The sequence below is a fragment of the Zophobas morio genome, unplaced genomic scaffold (genome assembly GCF_036711695.1).
Source record: "Zophobas morio isolate AGI-343-1 ecotype UQ-CSIRO unplaced genomic scaffold, CSIRO_AGI_Zmor_V1 ptg000024l, whole genome shotgun sequence".
In the NCBI taxonomy this organism is placed as follows: domain Eukaryota; kingdom Metazoa; phylum Arthropoda; class Insecta; order Coleoptera; family Tenebrionidae; genus Zophobas; species Zophobas morio.
The window spans coordinates 2,164,567-2,190,343 of NW_026972129.1; the positions used below are offsets into that span (position 1 = coordinate 2,164,567).

The 25,777-nt window shown below is 34.4% G+C and overlaps 1 protein-coding gene across 1 annotated transcript in view; it reads left to right on the forward strand.

Moving 5' to 3' along the window:
* Positions 1–25,777, forward strand: part of LOC135135493 (tryptophan 5-hydroxylase 1) — a 77,330-nt gene that overhangs the window by 30,015 nt on the left and 21,538 nt on the right. Inside the window, exons 5-7 of the mRNA XM_064064559.1 lie at positions 20,303–20,584; positions 20,640–20,766; positions 24,571–24,800. Of these exons, the coding sequence (XP_063920629.1) occupies positions 20,303–20,584; positions 20,640–20,766; positions 24,571–24,800 (639 nt within the window). The remainder of the gene's footprint in view (positions 1–20,302; positions 20,585–20,639; positions 20,767–24,570; positions 24,801–25,777) is intronic.

The window sequence follows — 25,777 nt, forward strand, 5'->3', positions numbered from 1 at the left end:
GATTTACTCAGGAACTACAAAACCGAATGCTTTGAAATCTTGAAGGTGTTTTAAAGTTATCATAAGCATGGTAAGTTTTTGATCAAAATGTATTTGCTCATCCCCCCTAAAAAATTTATGACGTCACCACAAAATTTTGCCGAATAAATCCTATCTAAAATGTACAAAATATGGTGAGTCTTTTCTTGTCATTTATCATTCCAATCAAATTTTTTCGATTTCCATATACAGGGTGACTCAAAAAAATTAATAAATGCGTGAATTTATTTTATCGAGTTAATCAGGAACTACAAAACCGAATGCTTTGAAATCTTGCAGATGTTTTGAGGTTATAAAGAGCATAATAAATGTTTAGTCAAAATATTTTTGCTTATCCCCTCCAAAAAATTGATGACGTCAGCTCGAAAGTTTGCCGAATAAATACTATCTAAACTGTACAAAATATGATGAGTCTGTACTTGTAATTTATCACTCCATTCATATTTTTTGGATTTGCATATACAGGGTGTCTCAAAAAAATTAATGAATGCGTAAATTTATTTTATTGATTTACTCAGGAACTACAAAACCGAATGCTTTGAAATCTTGAAGGTGTTTTAAAGTTATCATAAGCATGGTAAGTTTTTGATCAAAATGTATTTGCTCATCCCCCCTAAAAAATTTATGACGTCACCACAAAATTTTGCTAAATAAATCCTATCTAAAATGTACAAAATATGATGAGTCTTTTCTTGTGATTTATCATTCCATTCATAGTTTTTGGATTTGCATATACAGGGTGACCCAAAAAAATTAATGAATGGGTTTATTACTATTTTTAGTCAAAATATATTTGGTTATCTTCTACAAAAAACTGATGACGTCAGCTCAAAAGTTTGCCGAATAAATCCTATCTAGGATATACAAAATATGATGAGTCTGTACTTGTAATTTATCATTCCATTCATATTTTTAGAATTTGCATATACCGGGTGACTCAAAAAAAAAATTAAATCTACTGCGAAAAAAAACAATAGACATGCAGTCGTCACGTTTCCGACAGCGAGGGAAGTACTGTCTAAACTCTTTAGACCAATTTTTTAGTTTTGCTTATAGGGAGTGTCTCAAAAAAATTAATCATTGAGTCAATTTATTTTATTGATTGAATCAAGAATTGCAAAACTGAATTTTGAAATATTGCAGACGTTTGGAAGTTACTGTTTGACATGATAGATTTTTAATCAAAATATATCTGTTTATCAAGCTCAAAAATCGGATGACGTCATCCCAAGATTTTGCCGAATAAATCCTATCCAAAATGTGCAAAATATCATCAGTATATTTTCGTAATTTATCATTGCATTAATATTTTTTAGATTTGCTTTTACAGTGACTCAAAAAAATGTATGGATCAGTCAATTTATTTTAGAGAATAACTCAAGAGTTGCAGAAATGAATATTTTGAGATCTTGCAGACGTTTTAAAGTCATTGTAAGCATGGTAAATTGTAATAGTATATTATTAACTAAGGTTGTGAAGACAGACATTCTAGACCGAGCGCAAATTAGAACCTGAGACGCGCAGCGTCGAGGGCTCTAAAGCGCGAGGTCTAGAATTGGCTTCACAAACGTGGTTAATATACTATTTTTTCCACTAGTAGCCCATTTGAGGTTTGCGAATTTTCAAAATGTTTTTTCTGAAGTGCATCAATAAAAACGTGTACTCACGTCATTTTAGTAAGCTTTGGAATTTTATTATTTTTTGACAATCCAGAAATGGTCCAGAACTTTTGTTTTAATTTCCTCCATATTTCCCGTTTTTAATAAATTTTTGTGTGAAAAATGTTGTAAAGTGAACCATCATGTACCCCTCCTCATTCCGTCGTACTTACGCGACCGCGACAAATTTGGCTGAAAAAGGTATGGACCTTTTATCGTTAAAGCGACACGGGGAATGGAAATCCTCCAGCATAGCAGAAGGATACAACGACGGGTCGATCTTCAATAAAAAAAAAAATCGCCGAAATCGTCCAAAGCTCATCTACGGCAAATCAAGTCAAACCAAATCGGAACCATGATTCAGTTTCAGTCCCGTAAACTTCATTTTCACTCCCATCAACTTCATCAACTTTGTTTCACCAATTTATCCTCAATTTATAATCAATTCAGGGTTTGGAAATCATTCCAGGGCATAATTTAAAAGCAAATTTTCCAAAATGATCGTTTTCAGGTTATGTCTCAGTTTTTCTGACAGTTGTGGACAGTTGTCACATTAGGTGGCCAACTTCACGTTTACATTATTGACCAAGGTTCACAATTTTCCAAATTACAGACCTCTAGACGAGTCGACAATTAGCCATTGTAATGCTACTAGTGGAAAAAGAATATTTATTTATTCCCCCAAAAAACTTGATCGAATGGCTCACTCGATTTTCGCAGATAATTTTGGGAATACAGTACAGTTATTTTTAGTATTACACTGCACCAATCCAAGATGGTATACGTGTTGATCGTAAATGTTGATTAGGTCATCACAAAATTGTGTGAAGAAAAGACTCAACTCGAAAATGCTGAATATGTTTCATTATACTTTTGGTGGGAAGGAAGTTCTGTCGAAACAACGTTCGATCAATTTTTTGACAATGGTTGATATAAATAAAACTCAGTGGATGCTCATACTCGAAATACGAAGTATCTACTCGAATATCAAATCAAAATATTTCTAGTTTTTCTAGATGATGCTAATACTTCAGTAGGTAACAGTTGATGCTCAAGTAGCATCTCGATACAACAAAAACGGAAAACAGTGCCAGTCTTCAACCATTAAAACAAAAATCGAGTCACCAAAATATAAGTTAGTATGGGGTAGACACCTTGAGATGTGAATCTCTATGGCCAGTTGTAGAAAGAACGCACTGCACAATAAATAAAAGTTAATTACCTGAAAAGTTTTCGATATTCCCGCTCCTAATGTGTTTTTCAAACTGAATGCACCTTTTGACGACGTTCCACGTTCATGAAAGTTGCCATGTTTAGTCAAAATTCACTCTTACAACGATCTTACTCATTTTCTAAGCTGCTTTACAGACAGCTCAGTTATTTGCCACGGCGATGCTCATTTTAAGATTAAATGCTCACAAAACGCGTAGATGTTCAATGTCCGGGGAGATACAATGTTTCCAAGTAGGTACTCAGTACATAGAGTAGATGCTCAGGTATATAGGAGTAATAATGAAGTAGGTACTTTGTACTTCGAATATGAGTATCTACTCACTTTTATTCATACCACCCAATGTCTCGCTTCAATGTTTGATTATGTTGATTATGAGCGCAACGCTGATCAACTTCCGTATCCGAATTACCCATGAAATAAATCATTGCGATTTGCACCTGAGGTAGTTCGTCGCACATTTGATTGACTTCGTGGACCTATGTCAGCTTGTCGTCTTCTCGGCATTGTAATGAACTTCAATAAACGACACAGAATTATTTTCACATTTTCAATCAAATCTGTAAATTTTGTCTTGAGAATTTTAAAATACTGAAAACTTCAAATCAAATCCTCGAATAACGGTAAAGTTTGAGGTTTTGTCGAAACCAACAAAGTGAACATAGGTAAATAGAATGGCAGATCAAAATTAATAAGAAACTTTCGCAATGCGTAACTGAATTCACTTTAACCAACACTTTTCTTGAAATAAACGACGTTTTTTGTTACGAAAAAACAAACAACGACTTGAAATGCAATAATACTTTTCACAATCGCACGGAAGAAATAGTTTTGTGTGACACGTCAGTCAGGCGACAGATCCGTCAGGAATGGCCAACTATTTAAATTGATTCGAAATGGCGATTCCCGTGCAAAATTTTTAAAATTTTTTTATCTTTAACCGGTCTCATTTTTCATGAATATTCTTACATTTAAACCTTCTCCTGACGATAAGGAACACGCAAAAAAAAAAATCGTCCGATTCGGTGCGGCCGTTCTCAAGTTATGGGCGTACATACATTTCGGCGATTCATTTTTATTAATATAGATTTTTTATAAACTATTTGATAAAATATAAAAGTCGTATTTTTTGTCACACATTATTTTGTCGTGCGCTTATTTGTCGCAGCGCTATTTTCTAAGTGCGCGTTTTCGTTATGTGCTATTTTGTCTTGCTGTATTTATACTCAGCGCTATTTTGTCGCAGTTTTTTTGTCGCACGCTATTTTGTCCAGCGCTATTTCATGGCTGAGCCATGAAAAGGTAATGTTGGCCTATTTTGAAAGCACCAAAAAAGTCCGGCCAAATTGTTTTTAAGAATTGTACTTGCACTAATCTCGTATTTAATTTAAATAATAAACCATAAAGACGTATTGCTTTTGACTTTTTAACTTCCCCGGAGAACCTCCGGAAAGTTATTTCATATCAATTAAACAAGTTATGAAATAAATTATCATTACGTAATTGAGTTAGTTATGAAATGAAGTGACAGTATAATGAAAAAATTGACTTTTGACAACTGTCAACAATTTTGAAATAACCTAAGTTTCACAACGAAATTGAATAAATGTACTTTTTTGAGTGTTTTGAACCGACAGTCACATGTCAAAAGACGATACGCATTTTCGAAATTGTGTCAGATTTTATAATTGACTTGACAAATATAGAATTTTATAAATTCTTAAATTTAATGCAAAATTTTATAACAATTTTATAAGACCTTTGTGCAACGTAGGGGAAAGGTAGATAAGTTGACGAAGGTAAGGATTTACATATATTTTTTTTTCTTCAAGATATTTAACAAAGTGCAATCAAAATTTACCTGAAGCATCGCAACAGTTTTACTTTTCACTCCTAATTTTTCCACTGATGTGTAATGTTAAAAAGTTCCAAAATATGAGTTTTTTTTAACAGTTGACATTTTCGTCCTCTTACCCTCCAGTACGGGTACTAGGGGTATAAGATGAGGAAAAACAAGTAACTCCATATTAAGCTTTATTCAGGATATTAACTGCAAAAATAGCAAACGTAGGCTTTCTGTTTCGAGTCCGCCAGTGCTAGTCCGCTACATTCAGCACGAACCCACTTGCGGCATATGGAACAAGCATACCAGGTTTCTGTTTTTCCATATTCATTGCATATGACGCACAGCTCGTCTTGTTCCGAGTCGTCATCATCTGAAAAAGAATCAAAATGAAGAAATCTAACACCTTTCTTTTTTTCATCGTTAGTTTCCTTATTCTTTTGTTTTATTGCTTTCGTCTTTCCTTTTTGCATCTGCAATCTAGCTTTTTTAATTTTGTTCTCTTCTTTTCTCTCTTCTTTTGCTCGTTTCTCTGCTTTTTTTTTCTCCAAAGCGTCTTTCACCGGAGTACTCGAAATATGCAAATATGGTAATTTGGCTCTTTGCTTTCTAATTTTAGGAGCAGCAGTTGGTAAGGAGAGTAAACCAAGCAGTTGTTTTTTGAGTCTTTGCTCTTCTATCCGAGAAGGACCAGCTACAGGACTTGCGCCGTGCTAAATCTCATTAAAATGCTGTGTTCTACTGCGTAGATTAAAAAGCGAGAGCCTACTTTTCCTGCATTACTGTTGCTCATATTCTTAGTTGATTTACCTTGTCCACTGATTTCTGTATTATCAGCATGTCGATTAGATGTGTCTGTTATCGTGTGTTAATTCCAATAGTTTGCCCTGGACGTTGCATTAGAAAATCATAAAAAGCTCGAATGTAAGCAGTTTTGAAAGGACCATAGAAAGCAACTTCAAGCAGTTGCAGACGGTAGCTGGTATGTGGAGAAAATCCCAAAATTGTAATGTGATTGTCTCGACATAGATTAAGTACTTGTAATGTCACGTGCGATGAATGGTTATCCATAAGTAAAAGGATATCCATCCTGACTGATTACAAGCAGCTCCTGGCCCAGTTGGCGCATTATTCAAAAAATGTGCTTGCATACGAATAAGCGGAAAGATGAAATATGGTAGTACATAACTACCGACAGTACTAAAGCAGCAGGCTTGACTCACGTTCACACCCCTTTCAGCTGAAGACACTTTGATAACTCGCCGCTTTCCACTTGGATTGAGTACATTAGGTGTTTTTGTAGGCACAGTTGAGCAGCCTGTTTCGTCAACGTTATACTTATATTTGGTGGTGCTCAAACCTTTTGTTAATCATAATTTCTTTGTAGAGGTTATAAAATGCTGCAACATTATTTTTATTGAATGTAGCTAATCTGGCTGCAGATGTGGCTTCCGGTTTTCGAAGAGAAAGCCTGTATTTTGCCATAAAAGTTTGAATGAAATCTTTTCCTGCTCTTTTCTCTTCTCTTATCGGCCAGCATTTTTTTCAAATCGTTGCATCGTGCTCATTCACTGTAAAAAGGTTTTAAAAATCGTATTTTGAAATTCGTACTCGGTCCGATTTGTCGCGAAACGTTCCGTCTCAGTTCAACGATGGCGTCTTTGGATTAGCCATGGAAAATCGAAATGTCAAAGTGAATTTTCGATTCTCACTCAGAAATCACTGAGTAACTCAAACTGAGTTATTTTATCCAGTGCGATAATTTATTGTAGGACAAATTAATATTAATATTAATAATAATAATAATAATAATAATATCCTTTATTGTCCAACGGAATAACCAATGATACGACAAATAAATAAGGTAATATTTCACCAATATAAATTAACTGAAAGTATGTATATTGTACAGTTAACAAAGGAAAATAAAAAAATTAAAAAGAAAAATTAAGCAGAAATTAATCAAAAATGTCGTCAAAGATGCGATCAGCCTCCTTGCACATGATGATGGGAGCTCTGCGCAGAACGTCGGTTCTTGCATCTTGCAGCCGGGGGACGAAATGAAACGTCAGATCTCGAAGAGATGCGTGGAACATAAATTGGAATTTTTGAAAATAAAAATTCAATCGATTTGATTATTCAACAGATTGTATACGAATTTAGCGCAACTTTGATCCTTCCTATAGCTCAAGGAGACGATATCATGTCGATGTAATAGCTGAGGTTGATCAATACCGATCTCAGGGTAAATACCATTCACCTTAAATGACAAGAACTTCAAAAAATGACGATGAATTTTATGCAAGGCAATTGCATGCGATGCATAACTGGGGCAGCATATAAGGCAGGCATATTCAACTTTGCTCAAAACAGGCATAATAAAGTTTTTTGATCAAACTGATATCTGAGAAGCATTTGCTGATACGCATGACAAAGCCCAAGGATTTAAGCGATGAACTACACACATTGTCAAGGTGTGGAAGAAAAGTGAGTTTTGCATCAATCAACACTCCAAGATCTTTCATACTATGCTTTTTCTCGAGCAAATAATCATCTATATAGTAAGAAGTATTAAGGGGTGTCAGAGACCGCGTATAAGTAACCGTACAACACTTATCCACATTCAGACTGAGTTTGAACCTTTCGCACCACTGAATAATCCTATTTAAATTTAATTGAAGTAAGTCCATATTTCCCACTTAAGAAATCTCATGATAAAGTTTTACATCATGCGCATAAGCTAAAGCTGGGCAAGACAGTTGCAATAGAAGATCATTAATAAATAGAATAAACAATAGAGGACCAACGTTAAACGGAATAAATGCATAAATTGGTTCATTCATTGGTGCTGAGTGCAGCACCTGTATCCCTCCACTACAATGCGCGACCCCGTCAAACGAGCCATCTCCGACTACAATCAGGCTGTATCCAAAAATCTCGAGATGAAGACCTTCGAGCAGCTCGTCTTCCTCAACACCTCGTGCTGCCTCACTCAATAATCACTGAACAACTCAAATTGAATTATTTTATCCAATGTGACGATTATTGTAGGATAATTTAAACGGAATAAATGCACAAATTGCACAAAATATTTTATGAAGTTACGTTGCCATTTTAGGGACTTTTTATTACTAAATCTCATTAAAATGCTGTGTTCTACTGCGTAGATTAAAAAGCGAGAACCTACTTTTCTTTATCGTGTGATGATAAGGTTTACTATCAAAACAACAGCTGGCGGTTTCGAAGAGAAGCTTTTAATAAACCATTTAGATAACGACAAACAAAAAAACTTAACAACAATTAATTGTTGATAAATGAGGTAATGAAATAGTGTACGAATCTGGAGAAGTATTGCACTATTTTCAAGAATTACTCAAAAAGGCCGCACTCAGCTGCTGTTGTGCAGTAAGTAAGTCGATCTTCTAAACCTCCATGCGTGTTGATCTGCATTTGAGGTGAAATCTGAAGCCAATATTGTTGGATTGCTTGTTTCAACGCGTCTGTGTTTGCATAGCTGGTATTGTTCGAATACAAATGGTCGTGGAGAAATCCCCAAAGAAAAAAATCGCAGAGATACGGCGAACTTTCCAATCCTACGTTGCGGGAAAATGTTGGTTCAAATAAGCAACATTTGTAAGAGCTGTATGGCTGGTGATTCGGTATTGCATGTAAAAGACCTGCTGCAGATGCCGCACCTTTCGAATCCCAGGAAGTACTTGCTGAGCTAGCGCATTGTCGTACTTCTCTGCATTCAATCCAGATTCCATGAAGAAAGGTCCAATGACATGATCCCCTAAAAGCCCCAGTCAAGCACTGACAGTTGCATGCCATTAAGCTCAATGGTCATGGACCACGTGAAGGTTCTCTAATGCTCAAGTTCGATCGTTTTTTTTTGCGAAGGCTTCATTTTTACTTCCGGAGCGTAAGCAAAGGAAGTATTGTAATCGAGTCCGTCGGCCGACTCTCTACTTTTACGTTTTCTCGATCTTTCATGACGCCTAGAAGACGAATAAATAGGTCTCCCATTTCCGTCTGTCTGTCCGTCTGTCCGCCTGTCTACCGTCCCGGATTTTTATTAGACAGATAATCTCTGAAAGTACTGGACCGATTGTTGTGAAATTTTGTACTTATATTAGGAATATCATGTAGATGGTAAAACGCTAACCAAAATTTGTCTAATCATTCCCACCACTAATGCGATGACGTCACTTCAAAATTGTACATAGTAAATGGGCTTTAAATGATATAAAATAACATCGTCCTACACATGTAGTTTACGACTTCGAATTGAGTTTTTACCCGAAACGTCCAGATTTTTGGAAAAAAAATCAAAATTATAAAACAACATTTTGCAATTTAATTTTGAATCTGCTAACCCGAATGTTTTGAAATGTTGCAGATGTTTTAAGGTTATAAAGAGCATAATAAATGTTCAGTTAAAACATATTTGTTTATCCCCTCCAAAAAATTGATCACGTCAGCTCGAAAGTTTGCCGAATAAATTCTATCTAAACTGTACAAAATATGATGAGACTGTACTTGTGATTTATCACTCCATTCATATTTTTTGGATTTGCATATACCGGGTGACTCAAAAAAATTAATGAATGGGACCTACAAAACTAAATGGTTTGAAATCTACTGCGAAAAAAAAACATAATAGGCATGCAGTCGTCACGTTTCCGACAGCGAGGGAAGTACTGTCTAAACTCTTTAGACCAATTTTTTTTATCTGTGCAGAAAGTAGGGTTCCTCATGTGAATATTTTGTATGTTACAAATAATACTATTGAAGAGAACAGAGAAATGCTGTAAGAAAAGTGGCAGCAAGTTCCAACATAAAACAAATTCAGAGCCAGCATTTTTTTAACTAAATACGTCTGAACTCTTGATTGGACGTACACATCGTTCAGAATCGTTTGTTTGTCAAATTATTCCTAAAAAAATAGTCAATGCAAAAAAAATTGTTACGCAACTTTTTTGTCCCGTCCGTAACCTAAGTAGGGGCAAGTGGTACATAGTGGGACGCGGTACATAGTGAGATTTCTTGTATAACACAAAATTTAATCGAAGCAGTGCAACTAGAATTTTAAGATTCAGTTCTACAACATCCTAGTAAACGTGGGTGATAACGCAGTGGTTGCCATTTAAAAGTATTTTTGTGATACACCAACTGATTTCGGTAAGAACTGTTCTGTGTGTGGTTACGAGAAACATGTTGATGGGCGTATTTTTGTTTAATATACATGAAATTCTTGCAATTTTTCGCCATAACTTCAAAAACATGAATCTAAGCTAGTGCATGGGTTGCAATTCATAAGAGCCCTATCACTTTAATAAAATCGTACCTGATTTTCATTTATGCATGACGGTATTTACTGGGACAGTCTGGTATATAGTGGGACAATTATACTTAACTTAAGCGTTGTATCATATATAACTCTGAAAAAAAAAATGTTGGTAGGAGTCCAATATGCCCAAATATCCAAGGAGAAGTATGGCAAAAAGGTTTCTCGAAAGTCAATTGCGTCTACGAGAAAGCAGAGAGAAAATACGTAAAACCGTCCATGAGGTATTTCAAGAAATATGACTATACGACAAGCAGCAGACCAGTATGAAGTTAATAAATCTGCTCTTCATAGGAAAATTACGAAATATAAAAGTTTGGAAGACAATATTTGATTGAAGCTGCGCAAATGTGCTAGGGTTTGACACTCAAATCAACTCGGGAATTGGCCTATAGATTTGCCATAGCAAATGGAAAAAATGTGCCACAATCATGGGAAAAAAATAAAATGGCTGGAGTGGAATGGGCTCACTGTTTTCGAAAACGAAATCCCGATCTTGCACTTCGTACTCCAGAGGCGACTAGTTTCAGTAGAGCGACTAGTTTCAATAAACATAATGTTGGGCAATTTTTTACCAATTTACGGGAAGTGTTAGGCAAATTTAATTTTCAACCAACACAAATCTTCAATTGTGATGAAACAGGTATTACAACTGTACACAGACCCCCTAAAATACTAGCATCATCTGCCCAACGACAAGTTGGGAAAGTTACTAGAAAGAATACAAGAAAAGGCAGAAAGAAAGCGCAGTCAACAATTTTAACTGATACACCAGTTAAAAAGAAAATTGAAGAGGAACATCGAATAAGATTATTAAAACAAACGAAGAAGTTGCAACCTAATAAGGTAAAGAAGAAGGTATTTGAGGAAAGTTCAGATTCTGAAGACGTGAATGAATAGGAGTTTGCGAATGATTCTACAGACATGGAGAGTTTTACAGAAGAAGAAGATTTCAATAACAATTTAGATGAAGTTTTGGTAGAAGATTACATTTTGGTTAAATGTGTTACAAAAAAGACTGTTCGGCACTACGTTGGACAAGTAAAGGCAATACGAAATGAGGAGTTTGAAGTAAGATTTAAAAAAAAATTACTTGGTTCTAAATTTGTTTTTCCTGACAAAGATGACGAAGACTTCGTTGACAAGGAAAACATAATTCTAAAATTGCCCAAACCATTTGTGTCCGGTGCGACGCAGAGGTCGATCCTACAACTTTCGTTCAATTTAGATCTTAGTCAATACAACCTTTTGTAACTTATATGTTCCTTGTACATTACTAAAAATATATATTATTCTTATAAACTTTTTGTGTGAGTAGATTTGTTCATAATGAGTTGCGTTTGAATAGTCCCAGTATATACACTGTCGTTTCCCACTGTATACCACCCGGTGGTTTATAATGAGACAAATGGTACATAGTGGTACAACTTTTTTTTTTACGTTAAAAAATTTGTTTTTTAAGTTTTGGGGGTTGATTACATTACCCGACACCGTTTACCTAACAGTAAAACAATATATGATTTGAAAAAATCTAAATTTGCCAAAATTATGAAGAAAAGTTTTTTTACGTCCCATCTCGTACCACTTGCCCCTACTTTGAGTACTGGAAAATGTGTATTTCCTTCGGCACAACTGAATAACTATTACTTCATTATTAAAAATTTACATATGTCGCAGAGATAATTAAAAATATTTCGAAAATTTGTCACTGCTTGTATTTCATGTCCCGTCCCTAACCACATTGTTTCGCCATTTATTTCGGAAAATTAAATGTTTGAATTTAAGATACCTTGACAATTCAAAACCTTCATTTAATATACAACAACTCACCAATTTATAATGAAATCTAACAACAAAAACGAAAGCAATTTTATTAAAAAGTTGATAAAAATCGTACGAAATGTCCCGTCCGTAACCGTGGAATGGGCGGATCAAGTACATATTTTCGGTCCATTAGACCAGCAGTGCGCCCAGCCATGTGATAGTTTATTCTGCTCAGTGCCGGCTAGTTATCGACCACTTTGCGATTTTATTTGTGCCTTATTTAGTTTTTGTTTATATTGTTTTTTTTTTTTTGTAAAACTGTAAAAAATGAGTAAGAACATTTACAATTTGAACAAACCACAAGACACTGAAGAGCTCGATCGCCTTATTTGCGAGAACGACTTTTTGCATGAAAATGTTATACCATAAGAAGATTTCGAAAAATCAGAATCGGAAAAGGAAGATAACGTTGAGACTAAGGTCATTGATTCAGATATCGATTACCGAATTTATGGAGACGATGCAGACGAAGTACACAACATTAGCAACATTTAGAGTAGTACGTCAAAATTATTATTAATTAAATGAAGTTTACGTAGGTATTTACAAACACGTGATGTACAGACTATCGAGGAGTGGTATTTGGAGGATACTCAAAGAAAGTTTAATTATTGAAACCAACAGACTTATCACGTAGGCAAAGCTTTTGTGAGTGGGTTAATAGAAAAATAAACGACCAAGCAATTTTGTATCTCTTATACCATCAGTTGATGAAGCCGGATTCACCAAGGAATGTGTAATAAACACCCACATTTGGGCCAATGAAATTCGTTATGCTATTAGGGAGCAGCATTTTCAATTTCTCTCTATAATAATAAGTGTTTGTGACGTTGACATGATTAGAAAAATACATATCCTAGTAACTGTTTTTGACCATAACTTATTAATTATAATAATTATTATTAGTGTCCATGGGTGACTGAGGATCCATAGGCGGGTAACTTTAACTGGGATAAAACTTTAACTATTTTTAGCTTGATAATTAAAAAGTTCCTGACAAATCCCTATTAAAAAAATATTTTGATAAGCTCTATAGGGGCAATTTTGTAAAAACTTGTTAAATTTAAAGGGTGTTAAATTGCAAATGCCCTAGCAACTAAATGTTCGGACACGTATTCGTCTATACAAAAAAAAACTAATTTAAGAAAGAAAAATGTATTTTAAAAAAATAAAAACTACAATAATATATAAGCAGGTACCTTTAATGCAATATTCTCAACAAAAATTGTAATAATATTAACTTGACAAAACGATAATACAACAAAAACCTGATAAGAACGAATAAACTTGGCAACTAAATATTCGGACATGAGTAATTTTTTTTTACTTAGTATGATGTAACATCTCCTTTTGCTTTGATTACTGCGCGTATCCTTGCAGGCATGGTACTTACAAGACTTCTGCAGTATTCAGGAGTAAAACTTGCCCAAACTTCGTCGTTTTTGTCTTTAAAGTGTTCGTTGGATTTGTTACGCAAAACGGATTTTATGTCGTGCCCATGGCCGACTAGTATAAAGATTATGGCCTGTCCAAGGGTACCATACGTGCTGCCATCTATTAATAATTCAAAAACGACAAAAGAATTATTAACACATTTTGAAAGGCACAAAAGCATTCATACCGAAACAAACGTCCATTACACGTTTTGAAGTCTCATAATGTAAATCAAATTAAAATTTTGCTAAATTATTAAGTGTAATTATTAATAGATGGCAACACGTATGGTACCTCTTGGACAGGCCATAATCTTTATACTAGTCGGCCATGGTCGTGCCAAAGTGTCTCAATGACATTTAAGTCAGGGCTGTTAGCAGGCCATGAAAGGACTCATATCATGATCCCCAAACCATTTCTCAGAACTTTTTGCAGTATGACATGATGCACCGTCCTGTTGAAAAATATGATCGTGTGTTTCAATAGAGGGCAACGAACTGTTTTCTAAAATTTGTTGGAATTTCATGGCGTTAATAGTCGTTTCCACCAATTCATAATTCCCAACCCTTTAGCTGACATGTATCCCCACACCATTGTTTCTTTAGGAAACTTTACAGTTCGTTTTAAACAGTCTTTATTGAACGCTTCACTTTTTGCTATTATCACTCTTCTCCGCAAATCTTCCACGCACACATCAAAATTTGACTCGTCACTAAAAATGACTTTGACCAATCTTCCATGGTCATGTCAGCTTCGACTTTCCCCAGTTGTACCTATTTTTCTATTGATTTGTCATTATTAAAGGTTTTTCTTTGGCCTGTAACGGCACGGTGGAAAAAATGTAAACCAAAAACTTCAAAATTACCTTATAAAAAATATGTGTGAAAACTGTGAATCTATTTCCTACAACATTCTCGTGATAGCTTTAGCCCTATTTCATACGAATCAATCAATTGTACTCTTATGTCCCGCAACGTGTTTCTTCGATTCTTTTGACAAAGTTTTGCCTTTGACTTTTTTCTGAAACTAATTTCGGTCTTCTTGAACTTTTTCCTTTAACGTCTAGTCCACCAGTTTCGCGATAATGTGAGATTACATCCGCTACAGTGGACTTTGCTAAATTCAGTTCTTCACTAATTTTCCAAATTTTTTTACCTTGGCAATACTTCTTTACAATAAGTTCACGTAATGATTTTTCAAGTGGACGTCCACGAACCATTTTGTTAAAGAATATATATATTTTTCTATGAATCTTACAACACAGTTAAGTAAAGCAGGAAGACGAGAATGACATTTATGAACAATCAAACAAATCAAACCGCCTGTTTAGTGAAAATTAAATTTTTTATTTATTTGTCCGAATATTTACTTGCCAAAGTGTATTCATTTTTCTGAAAACTCCACAGTGATATTTGAATTAAAATTGTATGTAAAGTAAAACATTTAACATTTGTATTAAAAATTATTATTTGAAATCTTACCTTCCTATTTTAATGTGATTTGAAAGTAAAAATGAAAAATTAATTCATAAAGAGTGGTTTTTTAACGCTCCGGTTAGTTTGTCCGAATGTTTAGTTGTTAGGGCTCGTATTTAAACCTTTTACAAGATTCAATCCCAAAGGTGGTGAAATGTGGTGGCTAAGTTTTGAATGGGAAAATATTTCTGTTGTAAATTTTTACGTGGATCTTGGTATTAATACTCTTCAACACAAATAATGAAACACATATTTCAGTATTTTCCGAAATTCAACCCAAGGGGGTAAGAAAAATTGTGCCTGAATTTGTATGGGAAAAATATTTTAATGGTGATGTTTATTTTAAAACATGGTATTAATGCTTTTCACCACAAATAATGACACACGGATTGAAGCATTTTCCCAGATGCAACCCTTAAGAGGGTGAAAAGTGGTGGCGAAGTTTGTATGGGAAAAATATTTCTGTTGTAAATTTTTACGTGGATCTTGGTATTAATACTCTTCAACACAAATAATGAAACACGCATTTCAGAGTTTTTCGAGATTCCACCCCTAAGAAGATGAAAGGGGGAAGGGGGTGACAAAGTTTGTATCAGGAAAAATATTTTTATGGGGATTTTGACTTAAAACTTTGTATTAATGCTCTTCGAGACATTTTTTATTTGAAACTTGATAATAATGCACTTTAACACAACGTCTACGCGAGCGAAGCCGCCGGCGAAATGCTAGTAGAGTTCCCTCAGACATTTAAGGCATTTATGGCTTTGACGTTTAAAGTACTTTATAGCCGACCTTTCATAAAACTTAATAAATGTAAACCATGCCACGTGCCAGGGACGGCCGAGACGCGAAGGACCGGACTAAGAGTAGTTTTGTTTTTAACGTTTCTTCCGTACCTTAATTATTTAATCATTATTCTGCACATTTAAAATTATTATTAAGATACTGAAAGCAAAAAACAAAATCTTTAATAAGTAAGTACGATCACAGTCATAGACAACTGGTCCACTAAGTTTTTTGATAAATCAAATAATTTTGACAATGTCACCGTCCTTTTTTTCAAATCCGGAGGGTACATTCATATTGCTGTTTAATTAAAAATCATACATGACTAGAGAGCGAAAAGTATGCAGCAAAATTTTGAGAAATATGATCATGTAATATGCATGAAATTTATGCAAATATGCAGTAACTTTATTAATATATGCAGAGATATGCAGTTGCATATGCTCCAAAAATTGAAAAGAAGTGTAATAACACAACTAAATCTATTTACAAATTATAGAAACAGATTTATCGAGCTTAATTTTTTTAATAAAAAATACATAGATAAATAAAATTTTTAAAAATTATTGTCTTACACTAAATAGTGACAAATAATTTATTTTTAAATACTTTTCGAAATATTGTAGCAAAAAATTTTGCCGGTGATCCGAAAACATATATATATATATATGTTATCACTGCCTCTGGTAATTTAAAACACCACAACAAAACAAAAACAAACTTTATTCTTCCAAAACCCACGCTATCCACCCCAAGCGCTCCCGCTCTCCTCATCCTCCATCTCCCTCTCTCTCTACCAACCTTTCTCCCACAAAAATCCCTAAATGCTTTTTATAAGCTAACATTTGTAAAATAATTTGCTGTAATAAAAAATGATCGAGTACAAAATTACTTTGTTTTTACCTAAAATAAAAAAATCGAAAGGCGCAGTTGTCGGTAAATGCAAAACTCAGTCCTGCCCTGTGCTTTTACCAGAAAAGGTCTTTTCAGGTAGGTATCGGTGAGCGAGTTTAAGACATCCGGCTGTGACGGCCTATTGAATTATATATAATGAGACTCAAATTGGTGTGAAGCCATGAACGCCTTAAATGTTTGAGGGAACTCTACACATACAAAATTTGACAATAATCTGTCTAGGAGTTTCTGTTTCTTTCTAACAAAAATTGTCACGGACAGTAGACGGACAGACAGACTCAAATGGGAGATCCATTTTTTGTACTCTAGGGGTTATGACTTATCGAGAAAATATAAGAGCAACCAGTCGCCCAATTGACTCGATTGCCATACTTCCTCAGCTTACGCTCGGAAAGTAAAGAAAAACAACTCACGTCTACAAAAATAAATGTTAACAGTTTAGAAGTTTTTAAGGCAGAAAGTTGCGGAAAAATTCCGCATGCTCTTCTCTTTCCAAAAAGTGTATCATATCTGGAATATTATTTTTCTTTTTGTTAACGGTGGCTAGATTAAATTGCGAAGCGTAATTTTTTGAATGGTTTTTCATTTTTCTTAAAACTATGGCCCCTAGAAAACACATAGTATCGCCACCGTGGAGCAAACCTGGCGTAAACTTAACAAAAACAAAAAACTTACTGACCCCATTTGACAAACCCCGAAATTTAAAATGGTTGTATGTTGGATTTAAAGTTTGTAGTTTATACACAAAATTTGGATTTTTAATTTGAATACAATTCAAAAATGTGTTGATTAGATAAATATTAATATGATATAAAATTTAATCAATAAAATCTTATTTAATAATTATTACATTACGTTAATCCTTTAATTTTGTTGGAATAGAACAATAGTGCGCAAAATTTCCCGAAAGTATTGAACAGATTGTTTTCGAATTTTGTATGTATAAATATTAGGAATAATATGTAAATGTTAAAATGCTAACCAAAAGTTGGATTGTCATCCTTACCACCAATGGGATGACGTTATCTCTTGAATGTACAATTGTAATTTTTTAAATTTTATAAAAGAAGATACTCCTGTACTTGTGTTCTCATGAATCCGTGTTGAGCTTTCACCCTAGACAACCAGATTTTTGGAAAACTATCAAAACTGCATAACATTTTGCAATCTAATTTTGGAACTGCAAAATCGAATGTTGTGAATCTTGCAAGCATTTTAAGGTTATCGTATTCATCGTAAATCGTTAATCAAAAATTTATTTGTTTATCCCCTCCCAAAAAATTGATGACGCCATCTCAAAATTTTGCAAATCTAAGATGTGCAATCCAAAATACACTTCCCATAAAAATAATAGCACCACCTTCAGTTCTAATGAACCGGACTACACGTAGCTACCATATATATTTTAGGGTTAAATGTATGCAAAACAATGCCAAATGATGGAAATATTTATGTGATTTCGACCGATATGTTTCTTCTATGTATATTGGAAATGTACCAAATTTTGAGGGTGGTGCAATAACTTTTGTGAGGAATATATTATAACTCTATAATTGTGGTTTATCAATGCACTCAATTTTTAGAATGACTTGTTTTTTGTAACTATCGGATACCTTATAATACCTGATAGAACTGTGGTAAAATTCTTAGTTGGGGGTTAAGCTGCAGTATCGCGTTAATCAGGTACCTAAGTGAATGGACACAGTTATTTAATATCTAAAATGCTGAATTAAGAATTCAATAAAATTTAGTGAATAACATAAATGTATCTATATCGATATATCTTCAAATGTACTGTCAGTAAATTCACTGTCTTTACTTTTCCATCCTGTCATATATGTTAATTAACTGAAAAACGAACCGTTGATCACATATTAATACATATACATATCCCGCGTGATCAGAAATGACGCAGTCTGTTGGGAATCCTGAGTTTTTAGTTGCAATTAGTATCATGATGTTTTCTATAATTTCCGGTTGTTTGCTGCCAAGATTGACAAATTGTTGACATTTTTAAATTTGAAAAATGTCAAGGTTCCTTAATAGTGACTAGGTTAGTGCATACAGTGAGTTTGTAGACAGACCTGTTACAGGGGGAAGCGGAGCCACCACTCATTTGTGACGTAGAAAGTACCTCACTAGGGTTTTTGAGATCTTGTTGTGAACTACCCTGACTGTGATTACGTCCTGGCTACAAAGGTTTTGTAAATACAATGTCAGTTTCGGCAAAATCGTTCTTGTAATGTAATGGGAAAAAGTAACTAGATTTCAAATTACCCGCCTAAGAGGTACTTTCTACGTCATCAACATGTCTCTTCAAGGTCATAATATACCCTAACCTAATCACTATAAAGGGACCTTGGAAAAATGTATCCAAGACGTAACCTAACTTTATCACATGTCACGAGTGACATCTCCGTCATCGAATTACTTCCGTTATACCAACATAAACGCAGGAGAAATTCACATTTTTGTTTAAAAAGTATTGCCAACAGACTCAGTAATTGATGATCTGATCTGATTCTGATCGGTACATATTAATAAATGGCAGTTGTCATTGTTATTGATGCATGCAGTTCCGAATGATATACCTACCTAAGTAGTTTCTGAAATCGCTAAATAAAATCTCCATAAATCTTTGAAACAAACTGCTCCTATTACTTATGAGATATGTTCAATACACTAGCAGATTTGTAGCTAACACATTTCACAAAATTTTTCCTTCAAATTTCACAATTTCTGTACTGGGCAAGTTTAGATTTTAAATATAAACATCTGTGTACGAAATACATTGTTTTCAACCTATCGTTTTTATTTTTTAAGTACAGAATTTATTTTTAAGTATTTACATACGAATCTGTTTGAATATGTTTTAAGGTTTTAGAGCGTCCAAAAAACACAAAAAAATAGTTGGATGAGGAGACGAGCAGCAATTTTTGAATGCTAAATAGAATTTCCATTCTTTCGATTTATTGCCCTAAAAACAATGCCATACTTCTCTGAAGATCTGCGGTCCTTAACCTTACCGCAATTCGGTAAAAGGTATCCATGCACCTAACCACCCAATATTTGAGCAAATTCCCATCACAATTCGGATACGACCATGAATTTTACACATTAGTAGACCATTTGTTGTTACCTTAGATCATATAATAAATAGATACCAATACTCAAACTGAAAGCTGTGACTAGACATGAAGCTATCTGTTGTCGTTTTCTACGTCAAGAAGAGTAGTATAATGCTATCCTTGTGTGATCACCACATCTTCATCTTTGTTATATGCATTTCATCTGTATATGTCTATTTCACTTCTATCCTTGTACCGCACCAGCACAACAAATCGCTTTTGACAGATGTTTCTTCTAACCTCTCTTTCGAGTTTTTTAAGTGATGTAATCATAAAGGATCACAATTGCTGCCCAATAATTTACTATTCCTTTCATTATCTACTGTGAATTATTTATAAAATCAAGCTGTCAACATCTTTCGTACGAAGTTAGTTCAGACATACTTCCTAAAATTTAGGCGCGCAAAATTCAAATAGTGATCAGGCAAGGATAGCTTCATTGTAATCCCTCCATGCACGAGAGAGATGTGTGACAGGAGGATGTCGTCACAGGCTCTGCTAGGGAAAGAACACGGCATGGTGGTATCTATTTATTATATGATCTAAGGTTGTTACTGTGGAGTGTTTAGTATGTAAATATTTCTGTACAGTAAATAACATATGAAAATATTTATTTTAAAAGGGGCACTGTGTTCCGTGAGCTGCACAAGCTTTATCAGAAACACGCTTGTAGAGAGTACTTAGAAAACTGGCCACAACTTGAAAAATATTGTGGATACAGAGAAGATAATATACCACAACTAGAAGACGTCAACATATTTTTAAAAAGAAAGACTGGATTTCAGCTTCGACCTGTTGCAGGATATTTAAGTCCAAGAGATTTTCTGTCGGGTCTAGCCTTTCGTGTGTTCCATTGCACCCAATATATACGACATTCATCTGATCCATTTTACACACCAGAACCGTAATTATCCATAGGTATCTACTTTTGATGGTATATTACCTGCTATCGTTTCCAGAGATTGTTGTCACGAACTGCTTGGTCATATGCCTTTACTTGCAAATCCAAGTTTTGCACAGTTTTCACAAGAATTGGGATTAGCATCACTTGGAGCATTCGAAGAGGATGTTAATAAACTAGCGACCGTAAGTATAGATAAAGTACCTTCCCATTTTTTACACGTGCTTTCAATTTGTTTACACAAAATAATGGGTATTCGATTGAAACATCACTCAAAGTAGGTGCTAGAATTTCATTTGACACAAAAATTTTTATTTATTAATTTTATTATTACAACGGTGAAAGACAATAGTCGGAGAGCCCATGCCACATGTTTCATGAAGTGTTTGATGCACTTTGTAATTGTACCTGGTGGTTCCGGTAGTAAAGTAACGTCATTGGAGATACACCTGTTAAAACTTTTATGACTTAAGCGGTCTAAGCCAAACCACGCTTATAAGTCAAACTGGCTATTGTATTACTTAACTCAGTTCACAGCTACATTATGCCAACAATGGACAGTAATAATCTTGCGGTTCGGGTCCACAAAGCTTACAATAGCCAGTTTGAATTATAAGGGTGCTTTGGCTTAAGCCGCTTAAGCCATAAAAGTTTTAACAGGTGTATGTCAAATGAGGTTACAGCACATGCGAGTAAATAATGAACTCTCTGCCTGACCTACCGTGGAACACCAGGTACTGCGCATAGGAGAAAGGTGAGAGTAAAATGTTGACAAACAAAATGTTTTATTCATATTATTCATAAGCCAAGAAGAACATTTCAATAATTGAGTTCGTTTACAATCAAAAAATAAAAAGAAAACAAAAAAGGGCTACAGTTTGAAGGGGGTTAATTCAGAAGCAAGGTTGTATTATTCATAAAAATCCAAAATAAAAGGTGCTTGATTCACGCTGAAAATTTAGTAACGTGTTCATTATACATGTTGAAAAATATGTGCAAAAAGGCCGACAGTTTGGAGGGGGGTAAGTTAGAAGCAAACCACCCCAAAGTTGTATTTTTAAAAATCCAAAAAAAGTGTTCGATCCATTTTTGTAACTTTTTATTTTTATTTTTTTATTTTTATTGAATCTAGTTATAAAACAATTAAACCGTGGTTGTCTTTCGAATTTATCGCAGTTGGAGTTTAAAATAGTGAAAATACGAGTTTAGGGTTAGCTTGAAACATAGCAGTTATGTGGAGGATAGACAAAGGATTAAATAATGCATTCGTGAATAAACTTACGTAAAAGATAAACTAATTTTATGCCGAAACAATTCTAGAAATTTTTTCAAAGAGGATTTTTTGAGGGGAATCGGGATAAGCTTTTTTTGCTCATGGAAGCAAAAGTTTCTTTAACATCTACCCTTAATAATTTTCTCTTTTTTCTGTCAGGTATGATTTGAAAATTTAACGTTTTAAATAACTGCTAAAAGTTTTCAATCATATAAACATCAACATAAAAAATCCCCAACGAAGGATGCATAGGCATCCAACATATCCTCAATTTGAAAGGGTTATTGCAAAGTCAACTGAGTTTATCGAAATGTGAATAGCAAGCAGGCTGTGTACAAGCGTACTAGACACGTGACCAGTAGCCAAAATCATTCGATTAAAATGGAATGTGTTTGTGTTATTTGTAAGGAAAAAGAGGTTGGAAAGTTTATCGCTTTTACGGATGTCACTCTACAAAAATTCCAAAATACAAACACTTTGTTTTTGGATTTTTAGAAATACAACTTTGGTGTGGTTTGCTTCTAAATTACCCCCTTCCAAACTGTGGGCCTTTTCACAAATATTTTTTAATATATAATTATTAACACACTATTAAATTTTTAGCGTGAATCAAACACTTTTTTTGGATTTTTAGAAATACAAATTTGGAGTGGTTTGTTTCCAAGTTAACCCCCTCCAAACTGTCGACCTTTTTACAAATATTTTTTAACACGTATAATGAACACGCTATTAAATTTTCAGCGTGAATCAAACACTTTTTGTTTGTATTTTTAGAAATACAAATTTGGGGTGGTTTGCTTCTAAGTTAACCCCCTCCAAACTGTCGGCCTTTTTGCACATGCTTTTTAATATGTATAATGAACACGACATTTAATTTTCAGCATGATTCAAACACTTTTTTTTGGATTTTTATGAATACAGTTTTCAGTGGCGGCTCGTCAGGGGAGGCAGGGGAGGCAGTGCCTCCCCTGGAAAAATTGACTATTAATTTTTGTTTTAATATCTGTTGACTTCAAATATATTTTAAAGATACAGCAAATAACTTTTATGGAACACTATGATTTATTAAAACGCGTCTTGGTAACATATTTTGAAGTACGCGCTTTCGACAGGAATAAGCGCTGGTCATCGCCGTGTAGGCCAGCTTTAGACGGAGGCATGCCTCAGATAGACGGATGTCTTCAGTATGATTAGTCAGTGGTGCTAATATGTTTTTGAGAAAGACAATAGTCATCAGTGCTTTATCAATAGAGAGCGGATTTCTGTCGGGCTAGACAAGGCCAAACTCGGTACGGCTCGTACGGGTTGGGAATTCATTGCAGTTACCGGCTGCACTTCGTTTATTTGAGATTAGAATAACGCTGCTTCGTTGCACTCTGCTGTTAATTCCAGTTCTCATTTAGTTAGCCGTTTGATTAATAAATCGTTAATTGTATTTATGGAATCAAGTGACAATTAAATTCAGTGATTACCTATGACCCGCTACTGAGTCCCGGCGATGCAGCGCGTCCCCACTAAAATCGTGACGTAGCCCGACAGAAATCCGCTGTCTATTTATCAAAGCACCAGCGGAGGCACCAACGCCTACCGCCCGTAAGCCAATCAGATCGAATTTTTTTATCTCAGGGTGAAACTGCACAATGCTGAATGCATTTAGTGTGCATTTAGTTGTGCATTAATTCGACGCGAGGAAAGGTGTTCACTGCATGTGCATTGCCAAGGTTATGTATTAAAAATTAAAACTTTTAAGTTAACTTGGAAACAGTAGGACAATAAAAATGTCAGTTTTGCAATGCTGATAGCAACATAAGAATCTATAATCTCCAGAATTTCTTATAAAGTTTAAATATTTAAGCACGGTTTCCTTACGACGAGCAATTGTATGTCAAAGATTTAGAACCTCTCATGCAGATTTGAGCAGAACTTTATTAATTAATTGATTAATAAGTATATTTAAATCAGCCCTAGATCATATGAATTAATATCTAATGGTAATAAAACAAATTCTGCAGTCTTTAGACCATCTCGTTGGTTTGTGTGAAGCAGTTAAATGTATTTTATTCGAGAAGTGTACTCATGTAGAGATATGTTACTGACTCAGAGCTAATGTATTGTTTTCATAAAAACGAATAAACAATCTGTCTTTTAACAAAAGTAATTGCCAACATGTTATAATTAATACCTTCTGATTTTGAAACGAAATTGTTGCCTCACCTAACGATAAGACCACGAGCCGCTAGTGACAGCTTTGGAGTGGTTTGCTTCTAGATTAACCCCCTCCAAACTGTTTTTTACTTTTTGATTGTAAACCAACTCAGTTATTGAAATGTCCTTGTTGGCTTATGAATAATATGAATAAAAACAATTTTTTGGCAACATTTGCTTCCCACCTTTACCATATGCGCAGTACCTGGTGTTCCACGGTAGGTCAGGCAGGACCGTTCATTATTTACTCGTATATACTATCTGAACCACCCGGTAAAATTACAAAGTGCATCAAACACTTCATGAAAGATGTGATATGGGCTCTCCGACTATAAGGTAAATTACGACATAGCTAAGTATTTAACAACTGTTCTATCTTGTCACTTTTGAGCACTTTAAGGATTCAAGGACCAACATTACGGATTGATACTGGGGTGACGTGCGGACGTATACATAAAAAACATGTTAACCGTGGCTTGTTCTTCAAAAACTAACATTTATAAAATTGCAGTTATACTTTTTCACCGTGGAATTTGGATTATGCAAGCAAGAAGGTGAAATCCGTGTCTATGGTGCTGGTCTTCTAAGTTCAGTTGCTGAACTGCGACATGCCGTTACTAACTTGGACAAAATTAAACGTTTCGATCCTGAAGAAACTGTTAAACAAGAATGTATTATAACAGCATTTCAGCATGGTTATTGGTATAGTGATTCATTTGAGGAAGCAAAAGAAAAAATGAGGTAAGAAAATTACCAGATTAGTTGTTAACATCATTTGTCTCATAATTTTCTTCACGACACGTAACATCAGCTGCGAGCCACTGGTCTGCAGTGGTATCATAGTGGTATTAGGTGGCAATAGGAAGCGCTTAAATTTCGATCGCCTAGCCCTACATCCTACATCCCTGATCACCTGATACTCTTTTTGAAACATTTATGTACCTGAGAACAAATATCATTTTATTAAGTATATTGTTACGATTCAGGGGTATTAAACTGGGCTGGGATAAAACTCAATAATCTGACGACTAATGGATGCAATGTTGATCCGCGTACATCGTTCGCATGCGCTGACAACTACAGAGAGAAATAAACATATCTAGTACTGTGACTGTTGTTAGACAGGGCCAACACGCACCGGTGACGTTCGGTTAAATAGGAAAACATGTAAAAATGATTTTAAAATCCAACTTTTTGTTTTTTTCTTTAATTTGGTAGTAAATAATAATACATGCAACACAAAATGATTGTAAACATCCAATTATTGATTTTTTTAACAAAATTAATTTTTTCACCAACCGTTTAAAACATGACATTTTTAATGACAATTTCAACACTAAAAATAGACGTTCTTGTAATTTGTAATAAAAACTTGTGTTACTAAGACAACATTCACTTTTAATCCTAGGATTTAAAAGTCTTTAAAATGCTAGGATTAAGAACAAATAATAATCAAGCTGAAACTATATTTTTTCGTCAATTTTGAAAATTAATAATGTTGTCTTTAATATTTTATAATTTTATTAATAACTAGCAGTTACCCGCAGCTCCGCTTGCGTGGATTTCGCAATTAGGACATATTATTTTTCATCCCCTGATTTATTTTTTGATTTCAATTTTATTACTTTTTAAGTTTATGCAGTCTTCATTAATAACAATATATAAAAGTGTTTATCATCGGGCTGATTGATCCATCAACGTACCTACTGGAGCTGGAA